At 31.0% G+C, this 17,091-nt stretch overlaps 1 protein-coding gene across 1 annotated transcript in view; it reads right to left on the bottom strand.

The window, feature by feature from the left end:
* The window catches only part of LOC129216907 (reticulon-3-like), a 33,049-nt gene that overhangs the window by 14,571 nt on the left and 1,387 nt on the right, over positions 1–17,091 (bottom strand). Inside the window, exons 2-5 of the mRNA XM_054851123.1 lie at positions 14,258–14,293; positions 13,470–13,677; positions 3,891–4,029; positions 3,741–3,810 (exon numbers count right to left, since the gene is read on the bottom strand). Of these exons, the coding sequence (XP_054707098.1) occupies positions 3,741–3,810; positions 3,891–4,029; positions 13,470–13,677; positions 14,258–14,293 (453 nt within the window). The remainder of the gene's footprint in view (positions 1–3,740; positions 3,811–3,890; positions 4,030–13,469; positions 13,678–14,257; positions 14,294–17,091) is intronic.

The raw sequence follows: 17,091 nt of genomic DNA, 5'->3' as shown, positions 1-17,091 counted from the left end.
GGAAAGTAACAAAATTAATATTTTTAAGGGACAATAATCACTAGTTTTCTTCACCCTGGAGTTTAAATTGTCAAAATTATCATAGTCTGTGGGGCCAAAATAAAAAAAGAAGAAAAAAAAATTGGGGAGGGGGTGGAAGTCAAATGACCATTCATGTAGTTTATAATTGCAAATAATTTATTTTCTGAGTACTTAAAAAAAAACACCGAAGTTGCTTAAAAATTAGGAACAAACCAACGTTATTGGTTTGGCTAATATAGTGTTGGTGCGAAACGCATGCGAATATTAGAATATTATTTAATTGAGTACTATTTCGATACTATTTACATTTGTATTTCTAATTGGTTTATGTTTTTAGATCGGGTTTTATGTTAAATTGTTGCACTGGCTTCAAAAGTTGTGGGAAAAAGCACGCATTGAAACTATTTATCTGTATTTGAAAAATTTGATTGAAATAAAAGAAAATTTATAAGGTCAATTTTTGGTTAAGATTTTTGAAGACGTCTTTTTCTACTCAGTATTTAAAGCACTTGAAAAAAAGTTCAAATAGCTTGTGCGTCTGCTTCAAAAGTCATGATGGGGAAAATATCTAATGAACCATTCCATGAAAAAGCTGTCATTTTGTCCCGCATTTCATTAAAAAGTAATAACTTAAAAAGGTAACAAAGAACATTTTTTGCAAAAGTACAACAAATACATTTGCGATTTCTTAATAAAAAAATTGTTAAATTTTTTTAATTATTACTTTTAGTGAAAAATATGAGGTGTTACGTGACAGAGTGTTCCGTTTTTCTTTAATAATGGGTATAATGCTTTAATTTAACCCATGCTTAAAGGGGGGTTTAACCCATGCTTAAAGCATTTAACCCATGAGTTAAGTGCTTTGATTTCCCTTAATTGTGCAAATGATCGCGGCGCAAAGTGATTCTCTTCGATAAGGGAAACAGTTTCTTGTGAGGGGAGTCCCTTGATCACGTGATGTCCAACGGGGGATGTTGACGCGCGCTCTGAGGAGAAAAGTGGGGAGAAGGCACATCTATTCTATTTTAAGATCTATGGTTACAGACTCGACACAATTGTCCAAAATACCGTAAAGTGACCCAGAAAGCATTCAGTCAATAATATTGCCAGCAATTTACACAAACAACTCAGGTCTAAGTAACAGTATGAAATACATTTCAATAGAGCAAATTAGTAATTGATTGCAGAGAAGTGTCTTGTGGTTTCAAGGAAATCCTCTGTTAATGCAAAACATGTGAACTTGAGGATGTAAAGTCGCCTAACAGCCATTTTCTCTTTTGTTTGAGATTTGCACCTTGTTGCACAAAGCATTATTCATTTTGTAACTCAGATCTACCAATCCAAAATAATTATTTTGGTTTATCATTTGTTTGAACATTTTCTTCATACACTTCACTTTTTATTACAATTGATTAAATGATCATTAGTTATTAATGTTATCAAAATCAGTCACAATTTCTCTTAGAACATTTTCAGTTTCACATGATAGCTTTTTGTTTACATTAAGGTATTTTTTTTAATCAACCGGAAAATTATTTTTCATGTAGTATCATTTTATGATCTAAAATGCACAAGATTTTCATTTTTGAAAAAAAAAGTGTCCCTCATCACTGAAGGCTCTGAAGCGAATGCAGACAAATTTCTAGAAGACATTTCTGCAAATACCAAAATGGAAATTGTGTGGTAAGTTTTAAAGCAGCCTCAGTCTAAGATTTATAAAACAGTACTAGAAAAAATTCTTCAGTACAGAAATCAAAAATATCATGGTATTTTCAAAAATGTCCGATATTTTGATATATATCCGAAATTTTCAATTAGCACAAACTAAATTCTTCAAAAAAGTAAATGCATCCTCAATTCACTTTATTTTCTTACATTATAATTACAATATGTACACTTAAAATTAATGTTTCCATCATCATTTATATCTAATATTTCATTTTACATTTCTATCAATTTTAATGGAGGTAATTTAGCATTAGCTGTTTAACTCATTCTTCTTTTGTTAGCTACTTATACAGTTGTATGATTAAGAAATAAATACCATGCATTAGTCGGTGGACAGTCATAAGACATTTTCTTTTTTTCTGAGCAAGTTTAATATTTAATTAGGCACTTTTAATATGAATTAAAGTTGTTACATTACTAATAATTTTATGAATATAAAATAAAAAAGAATATTATATTACTTTGTTATATCAACTACGCATCAATGCATCATAAAAAATAGCACACAATTTTTTGGCTATTTTTTATAATAAATGAACAATATTACTATGATTGATATACTTTTGGTATTGAAAATACCACAGTTGAAGAAAAATAAAAATCGAAAATATCAAAATACCATGGTATTTTCAAAATAAATATCGGATATATAACGTGATATGTATCATTGTATATATTGGCTGATATATATTGGCACCCCTGGAATCAACAGTTTATAAAATTTAAAAGAGATTAAGTTGAATATATAACTTTTAAGAGAAGTTTTTTTCCCTCAGGTTAAAAAACTATGTGTTGCATAAAAGCATGAACTGTTCGAATATAAAATATAATAACTGTTTGAATACAAATGGTATCACTAACCCCCTCCCCTCCTTTGTCAAAGTGCAAACTTCACCCCCCCCCCCCCCCGCACTTCCTACTTTTGTGATATGTGATGCTATAATGCATAAACATACAGCAGAAGACCGTTATAACGCACACCTTGGGACAAGAGCTTTTGTGTTATACAAGTTTTTGTGTTATATAGATCATTTCACAGATTTTGTAACTAATATTCAGAATATATCTATATATTAGCACTTCAGAATGAGTTTTATCTGCAATGGGTATTAAAGCACAATATTACAATTAGTTATTCACAAATAAATATGGTTCACAATTAAAAGAAAGTGCATTATCCTGCACTTCTGCTAGCTTCATGGTTTGCATAACAGCTGCATTTTCAAGAGCCATCAGGTATTTTCTATTTATTGTAAGTACTAATTTTCCTTTTAAAGCTTTGAATTAAGATGGAAAGATGAAAAACTGTTTCAAAATTTAACTGCCTGACAATTTTTATGCTTGCAAAGTAAAACAGAGGTAGATTTTTTAAACTTCAAAACATATTGTTCACTTCTGGAAAGTTGTGCACTTTATAGAGAATTGCGTTATATAGGTCGGCGTTATAACGGTCTTCTACTGTATTATAATTTTAAGAAATATGTAAAGACATTTCTGGTTACCCCCTCGCTCCTCCTTGTTATCACAATTTTGCAAATTGTCATCCCTTCTCAAAGCATGACAAAAAAATAATAATATAAAACAACAATTTAAAGCATGAATTAGCAAAAAAGTTGCATATGCATATTTCGGAGTTACAAGGAACTTCTTTTTCAATGCAAAAGTGAGCTTATGAATGAAAAGTTCAAATCAGCGCCTTTTCATCCATAAGCTCACTTCCCTTTGCATTGAAAAAGGAGTTCCTTGCAAATTCGAAACTTGTGTATGTAGCTTTTCAGTTAATTTGTGTTTTTTAATTATTGCTTCTTATTACTTCACAAATCCTTTATATTCAACTGCACAACAGAATTAACAATCATCAGTATTATAAATCAGATTTTATATTCAGGCATCAAGATAACAACTGGAGTAAGTTTCTTACCATCAAAATTAAAATGCATTTTCTACATTCTGATAAGTCAAATATACATGAGAAAAGAGGAATTGCTTACCTAATATAATAAGTGTCAGTCCATTGAACCAAGCTCCCACATAAGTCAAGCACCAAGCAAGCAGCACAAGCTATTTAAAATAAAATAAGCTCATATATATGTGGTGATACCTTTCAAGGCAAGATTGAAACGAAAGTGAACACAAAATACCTTCAATGTGTCGACAAGATCCTCGACAAGAACTAGACTACGTAGCTTGCCAGTAACACAATTTACGTGCTGTATAAGAACTTCCACGGTTTCACTACATTTACCCTGAGATAAAGCAATATCCATCTCCAAATAATCTCTAAAATATTTTAAAAGAATATGAAAATAATACATTCAAAACATTAGAAATAAAATGAAATAATCTAAATTGCAATTAAAAAATAATATGAGGTGCTGTGGATACAAAGAGTGAACTCAATGTTGTTTTGTTTTCCCACCATTAGAATCTAGACATGGCAGAGAATGTGCAGGTATCCATTTCATGATAAGTTTCCCTCCAGCCAGAAAAGTTTCTGAAAACTATCTTTTGTTGAGTTTGCCCTTCGTTATCTGCAACGCCTCATATGTGAATAACAATTTTTAGCAAACAAAAAAAAAAACTGTCACAGAAGTGAATCAAAAGTTTGATCCCACTTTTTGAGTATATTTTCCTTAAAATATAGTTAAAGAGAATTTCACTCTAGCTTTCATACAGTAGGTACTTTGACTTAATCTCTCTAGAATTGCTTTGTTCAATTGTACATTATACTAGCAAAGCTGTATTACAGAGACCCAGGACTATAACTGGAGTCTGGTACAGTGGATTTTTTTTTTTTAAACACTATCGCACACTTATTAGTAACAATAGTGATCTTTTGTTCACTGGAGCCTAAGAACTCCAGAAAAAAAAACAACGAGATTTCAATTATGTTCTTAATAAAGACATCGAATTTCCTACTTACCTTCAAAAAAAATGAACTCAATAGGTTATTTTATAGTAGAGATTGAGCGTTGCTTACGGAATGAATTTTAATGAAATACACAATACAATTTGGGAGGGGGGGGGGGAGAGCCTTCCAAAGGAATAAAATTACTTTAACTATTCCATTAAATATTCTTTAATAAATTTCTAAATAGCACAAATCAAATTCTTTGAACTATTGTTTCAAAACAGCACACAGCACATTTACTGGTTTAGGATTCAAAGGTACTACCTTAAAAGCCCAATTCATCCAATAGTTCTTCCTTGATTGAATCGGTAATTAATAGTAAGGGAGTCTAAAAAAACATTTTAAAAAGAATTTCGCGAAAACTTAGCAATGAAAAATTGTATCAGAAGGCTTTTTCACATTTACTGTCCAGTGCCCCCTTCAAAACTTATTTCTTTATCCATCCTTGGAGTGCTATTTTGAACATAGAATACAATAGCTAGCATAGAATTCAATTTAAGGGTTCTGGGCAAGAATGTGATATGCCACATGAAGTGAATTTTTCGATAGGCCAATTTCCAACTTATAAAATATTTGTAGGATTTTTCAAAGGTATTATACATTCTATGTTGTGCAAAATTAAAACCAGATATATTTTACTCCAAATGACACAATCCATTGTCATGATATTTTCAATTTTAATTATGAGAAACAAAAATTTTGCTTGAAAAGTCACTCCTTGTGGCTTGTCACATTTCTGCCTCGAGCCCTTCAATTGAAAGTAAACCAATTTCTTCAATTGTTTTTCATGCATTTAAAAGTAATGATCAATTACTTTTAGGGTAATTCCACATCAAATCAACCAACGGCCAAAACATCTTTGGCCAGTCTTTGGATTTTGCTGATTTTTGGCTCAAATGGAGAATTAGCAAAACTGGGAAAATATACCAAGTTTTGGATTTTTTTTGATCATTCGTTGTTGAGTTATAAACTTTTGACGAAGTCACAAATTTTGCATTACTGAGTTATCTTAAAAAAGCCGTAATTAAAAATCTATTTGACCTAAAGAGCTAAAACTGGTACTGTTTTGTTCAGCATTTAATGAGGTTTAATAAAATATACGACATGACCTAGCTACTCTTAATTTTTTTTTCAAAAAATAAATAAATAAATAAAATTGAAATTTAAAAAAAAAACCTCAAAATCAAAATTTTTTTGAAAAAAAATTATTTTATTTAGACTTGTTTTAGCAACATTTATGCAAAATTTCATGATGGCATTCTTGTGGTATCATGAGGAAAAAAATATTTCCTCATTTAACCTCTTCATTCACATAACAATTCATACTAGCTTGACCAGATTGATCACCCGAGCTGGGAGGGGGGGGGGGGGGGAGGGAGCATGGTAAATACTGTGCCATGAAAATATTTAAGGGGGTGTTCAAATGGAGTCTTTTGTTCTGTCTGATTGGGGTCTCATTCCGGGGGTGGGGCAGGTGGGATCGACACCCCAGAGTTGATAACTTTATTATTATTATTGTAATTTGTAAGGTTTATTCATTTATCTTTTAAGTAGCTGAGAATTATCAGAATTAAGACATGATTAGTTGTAGTTGACCAGGAATGAAACCTTCTAAATTATTTTTTTTTTTCATAAATATCATTTTCTACTGTAAATAAATAAATAAAATTAAAATCTTGCATTCTTAAGCATAATTTGTGACATGGAAATGATTTTGCAGTATTTACAAATGAATCACAAGTCTGATATACATTAAATACTATAAAACCAAAAGGTGAACACATTTTGTTTAAAAGCTAGAAAAAAGTTGTAGATAAGTAATAGTAATTACCTTACGTATCAATGACAACACGCATATTAATAGGAAGAATAGGTTTTAAGAAAATCATTATATTTCTCATTGCAGACATTATTTCTCTCCTGGTTCATACATTTGGAAAATGATTTCCTTAGTTAAAAAAAAAAAAAATATTTTAATGAAAGCTTCAAACGAAAAGACAAGTTCTGAAGTCTTTTCCAACCCTAATTTATTTCTTTCTTTTTGACTGTTCAAATCCAAATAATGATCAAAAAAAGTTCTTTGAAAGGTGAAAATTAGGCATTAAATTTTACTTTTAAGAGCAAGAGTTTCATCCATATTTTATGTTTTCAAAAATTTGATGCATCTTTTTCCTTGTTCTAATTGTATTGTGAATGAAGCATAGTATATGCTAACAAGTGTGCGGGTGTTAGAGTCATTTATGCCTTCAAAGTACTCTTGGGCTTATTTAGTTATTTATTCTCTCTCATTATTTAAAAATCATTTAGAGTTAAAATTCATATACGCTACCGATCCATGATGCATCGCTATAAATTTTAAGTTACCTACAGGGTTGGCTTTCTGCCGGCAGAAACTAGTTTTTTGCCGTGCCAGTGGTAGAAACTGGTTATAACCGGTAAAAACCGGCAGAAACGGGCAAAAACTTAAAAGTGTCTTTAATCACTTTAACTTTACTTTTAAAGTAATTACTAAATGATATTCGGTTTAATAAACTGAGATATCAAACTTCATTTTATTCATTGTAAAAAATAAAATCCTATGCTAATTCCCTTGATTTAGTTTAGAAAAGGAACTTTTCAATTGCAGATGCTCATAATATTTGCATTAATCTAACAAAGGACAAAAATCATATGGGTTCTTAGGCAAGAGGAGTGACATACAAAACTAAACAGGCATTACTGATTGTAATTTGCTCGCTTTATATTCTTCATCTAAATTGCTTGTGATTGAAATTATCATGTGCTTCAAGAAGAAAGTGTCAGAATTTTACTAGCCAATATTAACCTAGATTTTGTACAGGATGGCGACAAGAACGGCGAAAAAAAGTTCCCTGACTTTTCCCTGATTAAGTTCACTGAATTTCCCTGATTTGCGTTACCCTTGATAATGGTTTTCTTCCTTTACCCTAGCTGAAAACCATTGCATTTTAAATAAAATGCAGTGTTTAAAGCTGTTAATTAAAAATATATTTTGAAAATAAGCTTTTTTTTTTTTTTATTTAGTAAAAATAGTATATTAAAATATCTGCCGAGAAATATTATAGGAAATCTAAAACAAATACTCTTTACTTCCAGTAACTTGGTAACATAAGAATTCTAAGAAATTATTAAAACCACTCTTAAAGACATATCTAATTATGATAAAACTAAAAAAGTTTATTTGGAAATAATTTTGAACTGAATTTTCAAGCAGCATATTGTTGCTGCGAGAATAACAAGTAATTGTGAAAGTATAGAAGTAATGCAGTTTTACTTATGTAAATAATGGACATATTTATGCAAAACAAATTGGAACCTTTTAAAACAACGAGTCATATTGAGCTATTCTCTAATCAAGAACTTAGGTTTTAATGAAGGAATACGGCATTTTTTAACTATTAAAAAATAGTAAAAATATTTACTTATGTACACAACTCAATTTCAAATGATTTCATTATTAGTCAAAAAAAAAAAAAATCTTTTGTAACCAACAACATTGAAATTTTAAAAAACAATAATTAATTTCAAAATTTATAGTGTATAACTTGGTTTTAATATAAAAGAATTTTAAAGTCTGAAAAAAAAATCTTCGTGTACTCTAAAGCGACAGCAAATAATAAAATGGCAAAAAATATAGTTGATTTTCATTTAACATTCAATTTTAGCAATCAAATCGAAAATGCCAAGTAAAATACCTTTTAAGCTCTAGCAGTATCAATTAAATGAAAAAAAAAAGATTTTTTCTTAAAATTGTGATTACAGTACGCAAGCTACTTCAAGACAATGAGTAAAAGCAATGGAGCTAAGTCTTTAATGGCAGCTTCCTCTTTGCATGTAGGCTTGTTTATTTTACGTAGTATGGAACGCCTGGCAGAAAAATTCAAACTACGTAAAAAAAAAACAACTTGACAGACACAGAAGCTTAGGAAGTTTATCCTGTGGTTAATAACTTAAGATTCAATACTTTGACCTTAAGGGGAAAAATGCACAAACATGTGTTAGTGTATAATCGCACCTCAATAATTTTACTTTCTTTAAACAAATAATTGGCGGAAAATGCATAAGAAAAAAAAGTATTTAATTTTGCAAAGCAAAAAAAAAAAAAAAAAATTTTTTTGTCTTCATTTGATCAATTTTTCCTGAATTATTATTTTTTCGAAATTCCCCGATATTTCCCTGATCAATAAAGTTCCCTGACTTTTCCCTGATCTCCCTGATCTGTCGCCACCCTGTTGTATCCTACCTAATGTCATAGCTTTGCAAAACAAATTGACCCCAGTTTTCGAAACTTATTTTTCCAGTCAAATTTTTACCACTTTCCCAGTTACTAGATGGTGGATCAGTTTGAAGAAAAGATACAACAGATGAAAGTTTCACGAATATTGCTTGTTCTTTCATGCATTGCCTGCTACCTCTTATGTTGCAAGAATATTCTTAAGTTCCCCATTTGTGCACATTATATTGAAAAAACTGTTTGGATTTTTGAAACCACCTTTTCTAAGAGGTAACTGCAGGGTTCAAACAATGTAAGATTTGTTGCAATGCAACAATTGATTGTGCTTTAGTTAACAATTAATTATTTTTTTCATGTATTTTCTACTGTGTGTCAATAATTAATTTTTTGTCATTTTGTGAGTTTTTGCCAGTTTCTGCCATGCCGGTTTTAACCAGTTTCTACCAGTGGTTTTAACCCAGGGGTGATTGTAACTCCATGAAAAAAATACCTGAACTTTTTTTCCCAAGAAGAAAAAGTGCTTTGATGGGCATATATATGCATTACGTGTATGTACACATCATATTATGTATATAAATAATTTAGATACATAGTTATTTGTTGGGGCTAAAACTCGAAGTTTTAATTGGACTTCATACGTCCATGTGCATGGTGGGAATTAAATTCCTTTAATTTTTCTCATTTCTTAAAATTTTTCAAAGAATGTTAACTGAATCCTTAACCATTAATTACATTTATTTACTAATACACTAAAGCCTAATACACCAGCATTTTTTAATGATTCCTGGTTTCTTTTATGAGTATTTGTAGAAGAATGTTGCATTGCAATAATGCCTTCACACCATCATTAGCATATGTAAAGGGGCTTGTTTGCAAGAAACACAAAACCAAAATCCAGCCCTATCAATTTTTTTACACTATATTTCCATCTTTTCATTGTAGGAATCCACTCTGTTTAACCATTCCCAATTAAACTTGTTCTTCTTTCCTGCATCGATGGAGCCAATATCTTCAGATTTATCCAGATACCTCATTTTTTAAATGAGAACATGCTAAGTTCAAATGAATAAATTTATCAAATAAAAATAGTAGCGAAATGAAAAGTAAGAGTTAACTAAACAAACTAATTTATATTTACGAGGAGCATATTAATAACGATGAAGTATAATTAGAATTAGTTCAATAACAACAGAACGAACGCAGATAAAGATCATAAACCAGAATATAAAATAAAGAAAATATTTGCATGCGATCAATTCCTCCAACTGCCATAAAGAAAAAAGACAGGAGTCGAAGCTCTTACCTCTTTTCTCTTTCTACCTTCCCCCAGTTTACAAAACATGACCGTAGCTTACGCTTTATATTTATACCAAATGTCTTCAATTTGGATTTTTTCGTTTCATCAAACATCGCCCTAAATTTTACTAAAATGAGTTTTTCTGAAAATATAGAAGTTCCGGTATTTTTTGGGAAAAGATGAAGATACCGGAATTCAAGATGAAAATACCGGAAATCCGGTAAAATACCGGAACACAATCACCCCTGTTTTAACCGCCTCGGCAGAAACTTGCCAACCCTGGTTACCTAGCAAATTAAGTAGTAAGAGAAGGTTTGGCTGAATTATGCTTTTGTGCTATTTTGAATGTAACAGACTGGGGGAAGAGAGAGGATAATGACAGTAAACTACTTGGGTTTTGCTCCATGTAATTTTTAAAAACTTAAGTTTGTCTGCGTTGTGCAGTTATGTATCTAAAGTTGCACTGATTGGAAATATTGGAGGGGGGGGGGGGAGAGAGAAATCAGAAAACTTTCAAAGCATTAAGAAAATAATAATTTTGCATTTTTTTAAATTTTTCAGTTTTTCTAAAGTTTTGCTGATATTTTTGCATAAATTGAATTTTACATTTTCCAACAATATGAAAATTCATGAACACATTGGGGGGGGGGGGGGGGATCTGGTTGAACAAAAAAAAAAAGCATCCATTTAAACCAAAACACCCCATGTATGTATAATATATATATAGGATAAACATCAGTAAATTTGTTACTAAAATAGTGCTTTAAAAAAAGTAAATCAATTTTTTGAACTAAAAATTTAAATTAATTATGTTTTCAATTTTTTATTTCTTCACTTGAAAAAATTGCTTGTAATAGCTAAGTACTTGTTTTTCCATGCAATAGCTATGGTGTATGCTTGAATTACTCTTTAATAGATCAGGTGTTTTTTAGAACTAGAATTAAAGTAACTGTTAAAAGAGGAAAAAAAAATTTCTGTGTGATACCAAAAGAAGGCCATCTTGAAATTTTGAATACATGTTGTTAACAGAAAGCTAAGTAACATATACAGTGAAACCTCCCTTAACGGACACTCCCGAATAACGGACACCTCTAATTAACGGACATTTTTGCAAGTCCCAGTCCCTCAATATAGGCCATTCCATGTAATTCCCTCTGAATAACGGACATTCCGAATAACGGACAGTTATTTCACAAAAAATTTCCCTTGCGATCGAAGCACTTCCGGTTTTTTTTTCTTTTCACAGAATATCTTAGCAACTGCTTGCCTTACAAAGCTTTTCATCATACACAACTGATATTCCACCCCCCCCCCTCCCCCGTCATTTCCTTATCACTGTTTCTTGGAATTAAAAGGGTGATAATGGGCAGATGCAGCGATTGGGGCTTAAAAGTTGGGGGGCAGAAAAAAAACTAAAAGGCATGGTACTTTTTGCGAGCAGCAAAAAATGAAAAAGTAAAGAAAAAGTCATAATTTTGTAACGGTAGTTTTGAGAGTATTGAACAGATAAGTGAAAACTGGTGTCAGTCTAACAATTAACGTACGTTTTTCTTAAGATTTTAATGAATTTTATACACAATAACTATTCAAAAGTTAAGATAAAAAAGAGAAACTGGGCGCTTTTTCTAACTGGGGCTCTCGGGAGATGCAATTGAGCAGACCGGCGCAGTTAGTAGTCGGCTTTATGGCGCCGTGGTTTCGTTGGGTTGTTTAATTTTTAGATAAGAAAAAGATTTGCCCATATTCAAGGTCATATTGCCAACTGTCAATCATGCAATAGTGATACTCGAGATAAAATAAATAAATTAACCATAAAAAGTGTGTGGGGGAGGGGGGGTTGCTCCGCCGAATCGCCGCCTTTGGTAATGCAAAAAAGAGATGTCAAACTGTTTTAACTGATTACTTAATGCTTTTTAAGACAAGTGTGTGCTATCAGTATACCATTATAAAGAAAAAACAGATTAATTACACTTGACGTAAAATGTAGTAAACCTTTCGCAATTGTTTCGATTGTGTTCTACAAAGGGAACAACAGCCCATTTTAAAAAAGGTAAATTAAGTAGTTCCTCCTAATAGCGGACACCTCCCAATAACGGACAAAACTTCTAGTCCCTTGACTGTCCGCTATTCGGAGGTTTCACTGTATTTTTTTCAAGAAAATTAAAAATTTTGATTTTTTATAAATTAAATATTTTTTATTTAAAAAAATTTAATTTTTTTTTCTTGCAACTAAGTTTTGTTTTTTCTTATATTTTTAAAAACTGAGCGTATGTACCTATGTATCTATGTATGTCCAAGCTTCTTCTCCAGAACGACAGTGAACTGACCATCAAACCAGGTATCGATGGGTTCGTAATCTTCCCGTCTTCATGTTTGGCTATTTAACATAATCCTCCGATAATAATTAGCGGAGATATCAATTTAAAACTATTAATTATGACTCTTAGATTTCAAAATCAAATCCCTATTTTTCGAAGGCTTCCCTTCCATTCAAATTATTATTCAGTGCTTCATCTCAACTTTCCGCAACAATGCTTTTATTAAAATGTATAGCGTGAAGAAAATCACTGAGATGAAAGATCTGTAGCCATTTTTTTTCTTGAATATGAACAGGTAAAATTCTTGTTTTTGTTTTGAGGCTTTTCCTGTAATCAGGGGTTTTGAAATGTTTACTTTTTGGGGGTTTTCCGCAATCTGCCACAAAATTTCACTGACTTTTTTTTTGGTACAATTCTGAGTGTTTGTTGAACTTGCGTCACTTGACATAACTTTAATTTTCGAGGTAGACCGTGCAAAGCAGGGCGACGCAGCTAATATTTTTTAAAACTTCATGAAGGACAGAACAAAACAGCACCAATTGTAGACTTTTAAGTCATCCCTTAAATAACAGCCCTTTTAAATGTAAAATTAAAGATTCCTCCAAAATTTAAAAAATGCATAACTTTTGAAAGAATTGTTGAAAAAATTTGAAACTTCAGTTCTTCATCCTGAAGGTAAGTATAATAAACAGACAAAAAATCATAACAATCTAAAACATTGACCTTCAAAATTTATTTTCTATTGGTTGAATTGATATGGAATGACCCATTAATCATATTCAATTTTATTTAGAACATTTTGGACTCGTAATACTTTGTAAGAATTTATGTATCATACCAAATTTATAATGCATATCAGATTCATATGATAAAAAAAATTCAATTCAAACATTAAAAAAGCAGATCAAATCATAAAAGAAAGCGAACAAATTAAAACTTTACTTGAACGGATGTCCATCATTGGACTTTTGGACAGCTTGTAGTACATTTTTATAAATGCGGAAGGACACTGTGAGAGTCAAAACAGCCAAAGTTATGTAGGCAACAACACTAATGAAGGAAAAATATTTAAGAGACAACAGCAAAACAAGAGACGTCCCAAATGCAACTCCGCTCTTCTTGGGATCTCTCCAGTATATGTAATCTGCAACTAAAGAAGTTCAAAATTAGTTTCCTGTTACAGAGATACAGTTGGCTCTCTGTTTAACGACGGCTTTTCACGGTCCCAGATGGTCCACTATAGTTTTAAAAGCATTCTATTTAAGGACGCTTTCTACTTAAGGACGATTTTTTTGTGGTCTCTTGAAAGTCGTTTAAACAGAGAGCCAACTGGTCCCAGATGGTCCACTATAGTTTTAAAAGCATTCCATTTAAGGACGCTGTCTACTTAAGGAAGATTTTTTGTGGTCCGATTTTTTGTGGTCTCTTGAAAGTCGTTAAACAGAGAGCCAACTGGTCCCAGATGGTCCACTATAGTTTTAAAAGCATTCCATTTAAGGACGCTTTCTACTTGAGAACGATTTTTTGTGGTCCGATTTTTTGTGGTCTCTTGAAAGTCGTTAAACAGAGAGCCAACTGGTCCCAGATGGTCCACTATAGTTTTAAAAACATTCTATTTAAGGACGCTTTCTACTTAAGGATGATTTTTTGTGGTCCTTTGAAAGTCGTTAAACAGAGAGCCAACTGTATAAGTTTGGAAAAGATTTCTTAAATATTTATGAGTGACTTACCAACAGGATGAAGCTTTTCTGGATTGAGCCATGCTCCTAAAATTAAAAGGATATTTTTTTTAAATTAATTATGACATTAGCAATTATGTTAAATTTTAATAATACAAAAGAAAATAATAGTTTGTTGCAAAAAAAAAAAATGCATTTATTTAAATATGTAGCTTGCATTCAAAAGTTTTGAATGAAAGAAAATGGAAAATTACAGTAAAGTTTACAAAATGTGTAAAATAACATGCAGATAATCTATTCTATTAAACAAGAAAAAAAAAACAAAACAAAAAAATATTTTTGACTTCAACTTTTACATTTTTAAACAATTCATACCATAAAATACTTTCCTGTTATTTTTAGGCTTTTATTCTCCATAGCCTAATAGAATGAGAACAAAATAATCAAGATATTTTACAAATTCTGATCTTAATTCGAATTGGAAATACTTTATGTTTTCCTGTAGGAAAAAGATAGTCAAGTTTTGTCCTTGGATGTCTTTGTAAAGAAACAAGGATGTATCTTATGATGCTTTTCCCCTACAACTTATGAATCAGTCTTTCATCAAACTTCAGAAAGGAGAAAATATTCCAGGTGAATCAGTTTAACAGCTTAGAAAATGAAAACTCAAATTTTACACCTGATCGAATTTTACATTTATGAAAAAAAGAAATCTTACTTTAAAAAAGAAAAGAAATTCAGAAAATGCAGAGACAATGCAAAAAACATGCAAGAATAACATCTTAAAAGGAAAAAAACAAAATGTCAACTGTTTTCGTCATCATGATTAAGTCCTTTCACGGGATATTTGATTTATACTTCTGTAAAAAATGAATTTTGCAGTATAAAGAAGTGCTGCATTCACACTATTGTAAACTGTTGAGCAATTCATTGTTGAAACATAAGCACAGGGCTCTGTCTAAAATTTTTCACTGGGTCTAAATTTTGTAAATTTAAAAAAACTTTTTTAAATAAGATGTTGTGAAATTTCAAAATTTAAACTTTTTATTGAACATTATTACACTGATAACCACTTACATACCAACTGATTTGAAAAATTATAATTTTGAAACAAGTCCAGTTTGATCAATCGAAATTTTGTGAAAGGTCCATTCGGATAAATCGGAATTTTGAGAAGTGGCCATTTTTGTTGAACGGAATTTCTTGAAGTCTGTAAAACACTCAAATTTTCTGTCTAGACCCTTGCAAAATGATACTTTAACAATAGGAAAAATAAACATATATATTGTTGTTATTTGTCAAGACATCTTAAAAAAGGGAAATTTTAAAATTTCTAGAGATATATAAAGTAATTATTTATGTTTACCTAATTATATACTGCGCTATTTTAAATTTCGGTTTGTTCATTCTTTATTTCATTTTCCTTGGAACATTTCCTGAATTACAGAGCAGTAAATAAGTGCTTAAATTGGGTGTTTTTCCTCAAAACAGCAATTTTTAAAAAGAAAAAAGTATTGAGCAAGAGCTGTATACAATGGAAATGATTATTTTAAAGATTTTAAAATATTCGTTTTAATTCCTTCTACAAGAGAGTCAGTCTGTTGCATTACACTTGAAACTGTAACACGAAAGTATAATTTTTTAACTTTCATCTTCTGAGGAGCAAGAAATTATAAATTCATAACTATAATGATTGGCTTGCACAAAAGTCACGATGTTTTTTAAAAATTTAAAAGAAAAAATGCAGTAAAAAATCTTATCATTAATTAGATGTTGTTTAAAAAAACTAACTATACATATTTCAAATTTATTTTCTGTATGTTATCAAAGAACATTCAAAGACTGATTATAGCCATTGCAGTTTTCAACAATGAAAGTTTTATAACTGAATACCAACCTAACAGGCCCGTGTCCAGATTTTCATAAAGGGAGGGGTTTTAATCTTATCTGAGGGAGGGGGGATTCAATCCCCACAACCTTTAGTTTTACTACAAATTATCGATGTATCAGGATCAGTATGGCGTTTATGCACCTGTAAGTACTGCTGTACCCCCCCCCCCCCCCCCCCCCCCCTTCTCCTAGAAGAATAATTCTGGCTGCTCAAAGGACCAAAGTATTCCTTCATTTTACAGGTTCCCTTTTATCAAACCTTGTTTGTTTCTTTTTAATTAAATCTGTTACCTATGCGGTTTATTGCAACAAGTATTTAAAACTCTCCACGAATTCTTTTTATGTAAGATAATGCATATCAGATTTTATGTTCTGAAATAAGGCTTAGAACGAGCGTATTGTAGATGCAAATTACATTACTAAACACAATCACTAATACATCTTCATAGCTGCAACATATGCCAAAGTCATCATTACCTCCTTATAATAAGCAATATTAATGCTTTGTATTGGTAGATAATTCAACGGTTCTACCACCAGTTTTTCCAAATTATTATTTCAGTCGGCAAAGCATCAACAGTTGTAAATTACATAACATTTAAATGTTATGCAAAAATTTTTAAGTTATAAAAGAAGAAAGAAATGCAAGCATTTAGGTCCAACTGAGTTGAATTAGAGGGGGAAAAAATACAGAATTACTGAGTTAAAATTACAGAAAAACTTCAAAGAGAAAGGGAGGGAACGTTAAACGCAGGCTTTCACATTAAAGTTAATTTAAGTCAATCGTTTTCTTCATTTGACATACTTTTTTTTTCAATGGGAGGGGTTTAACAAGAAATGTAAAAGACACAACAAGACCCTTCGAAAATATAGGGAGCATATCGTGAGATTTATATACGGGAAGGGGGGGGGGGGGGTTGTATAGGTTAGGTTCATTACAAAATTTAAAAAAAAAAAAAAAAAACAGGATTAGAACCAATAATTATATAGAAACA

Source organism: Uloborus diversus, chromosome 2 (assembly GCF_026930045.1).
Source record: "Uloborus diversus isolate 005 chromosome 2, Udiv.v.3.1, whole genome shotgun sequence".
NCBI classification, from domain to species: Eukaryota; Metazoa; Arthropoda; class Arachnida; order Araneae; family Uloboridae; genus Uloborus; species Uloborus diversus.
Note: the sequence above shows the minus strand (reverse complement) of the source record. Positions and strands in the feature narration are given on the sequence as shown.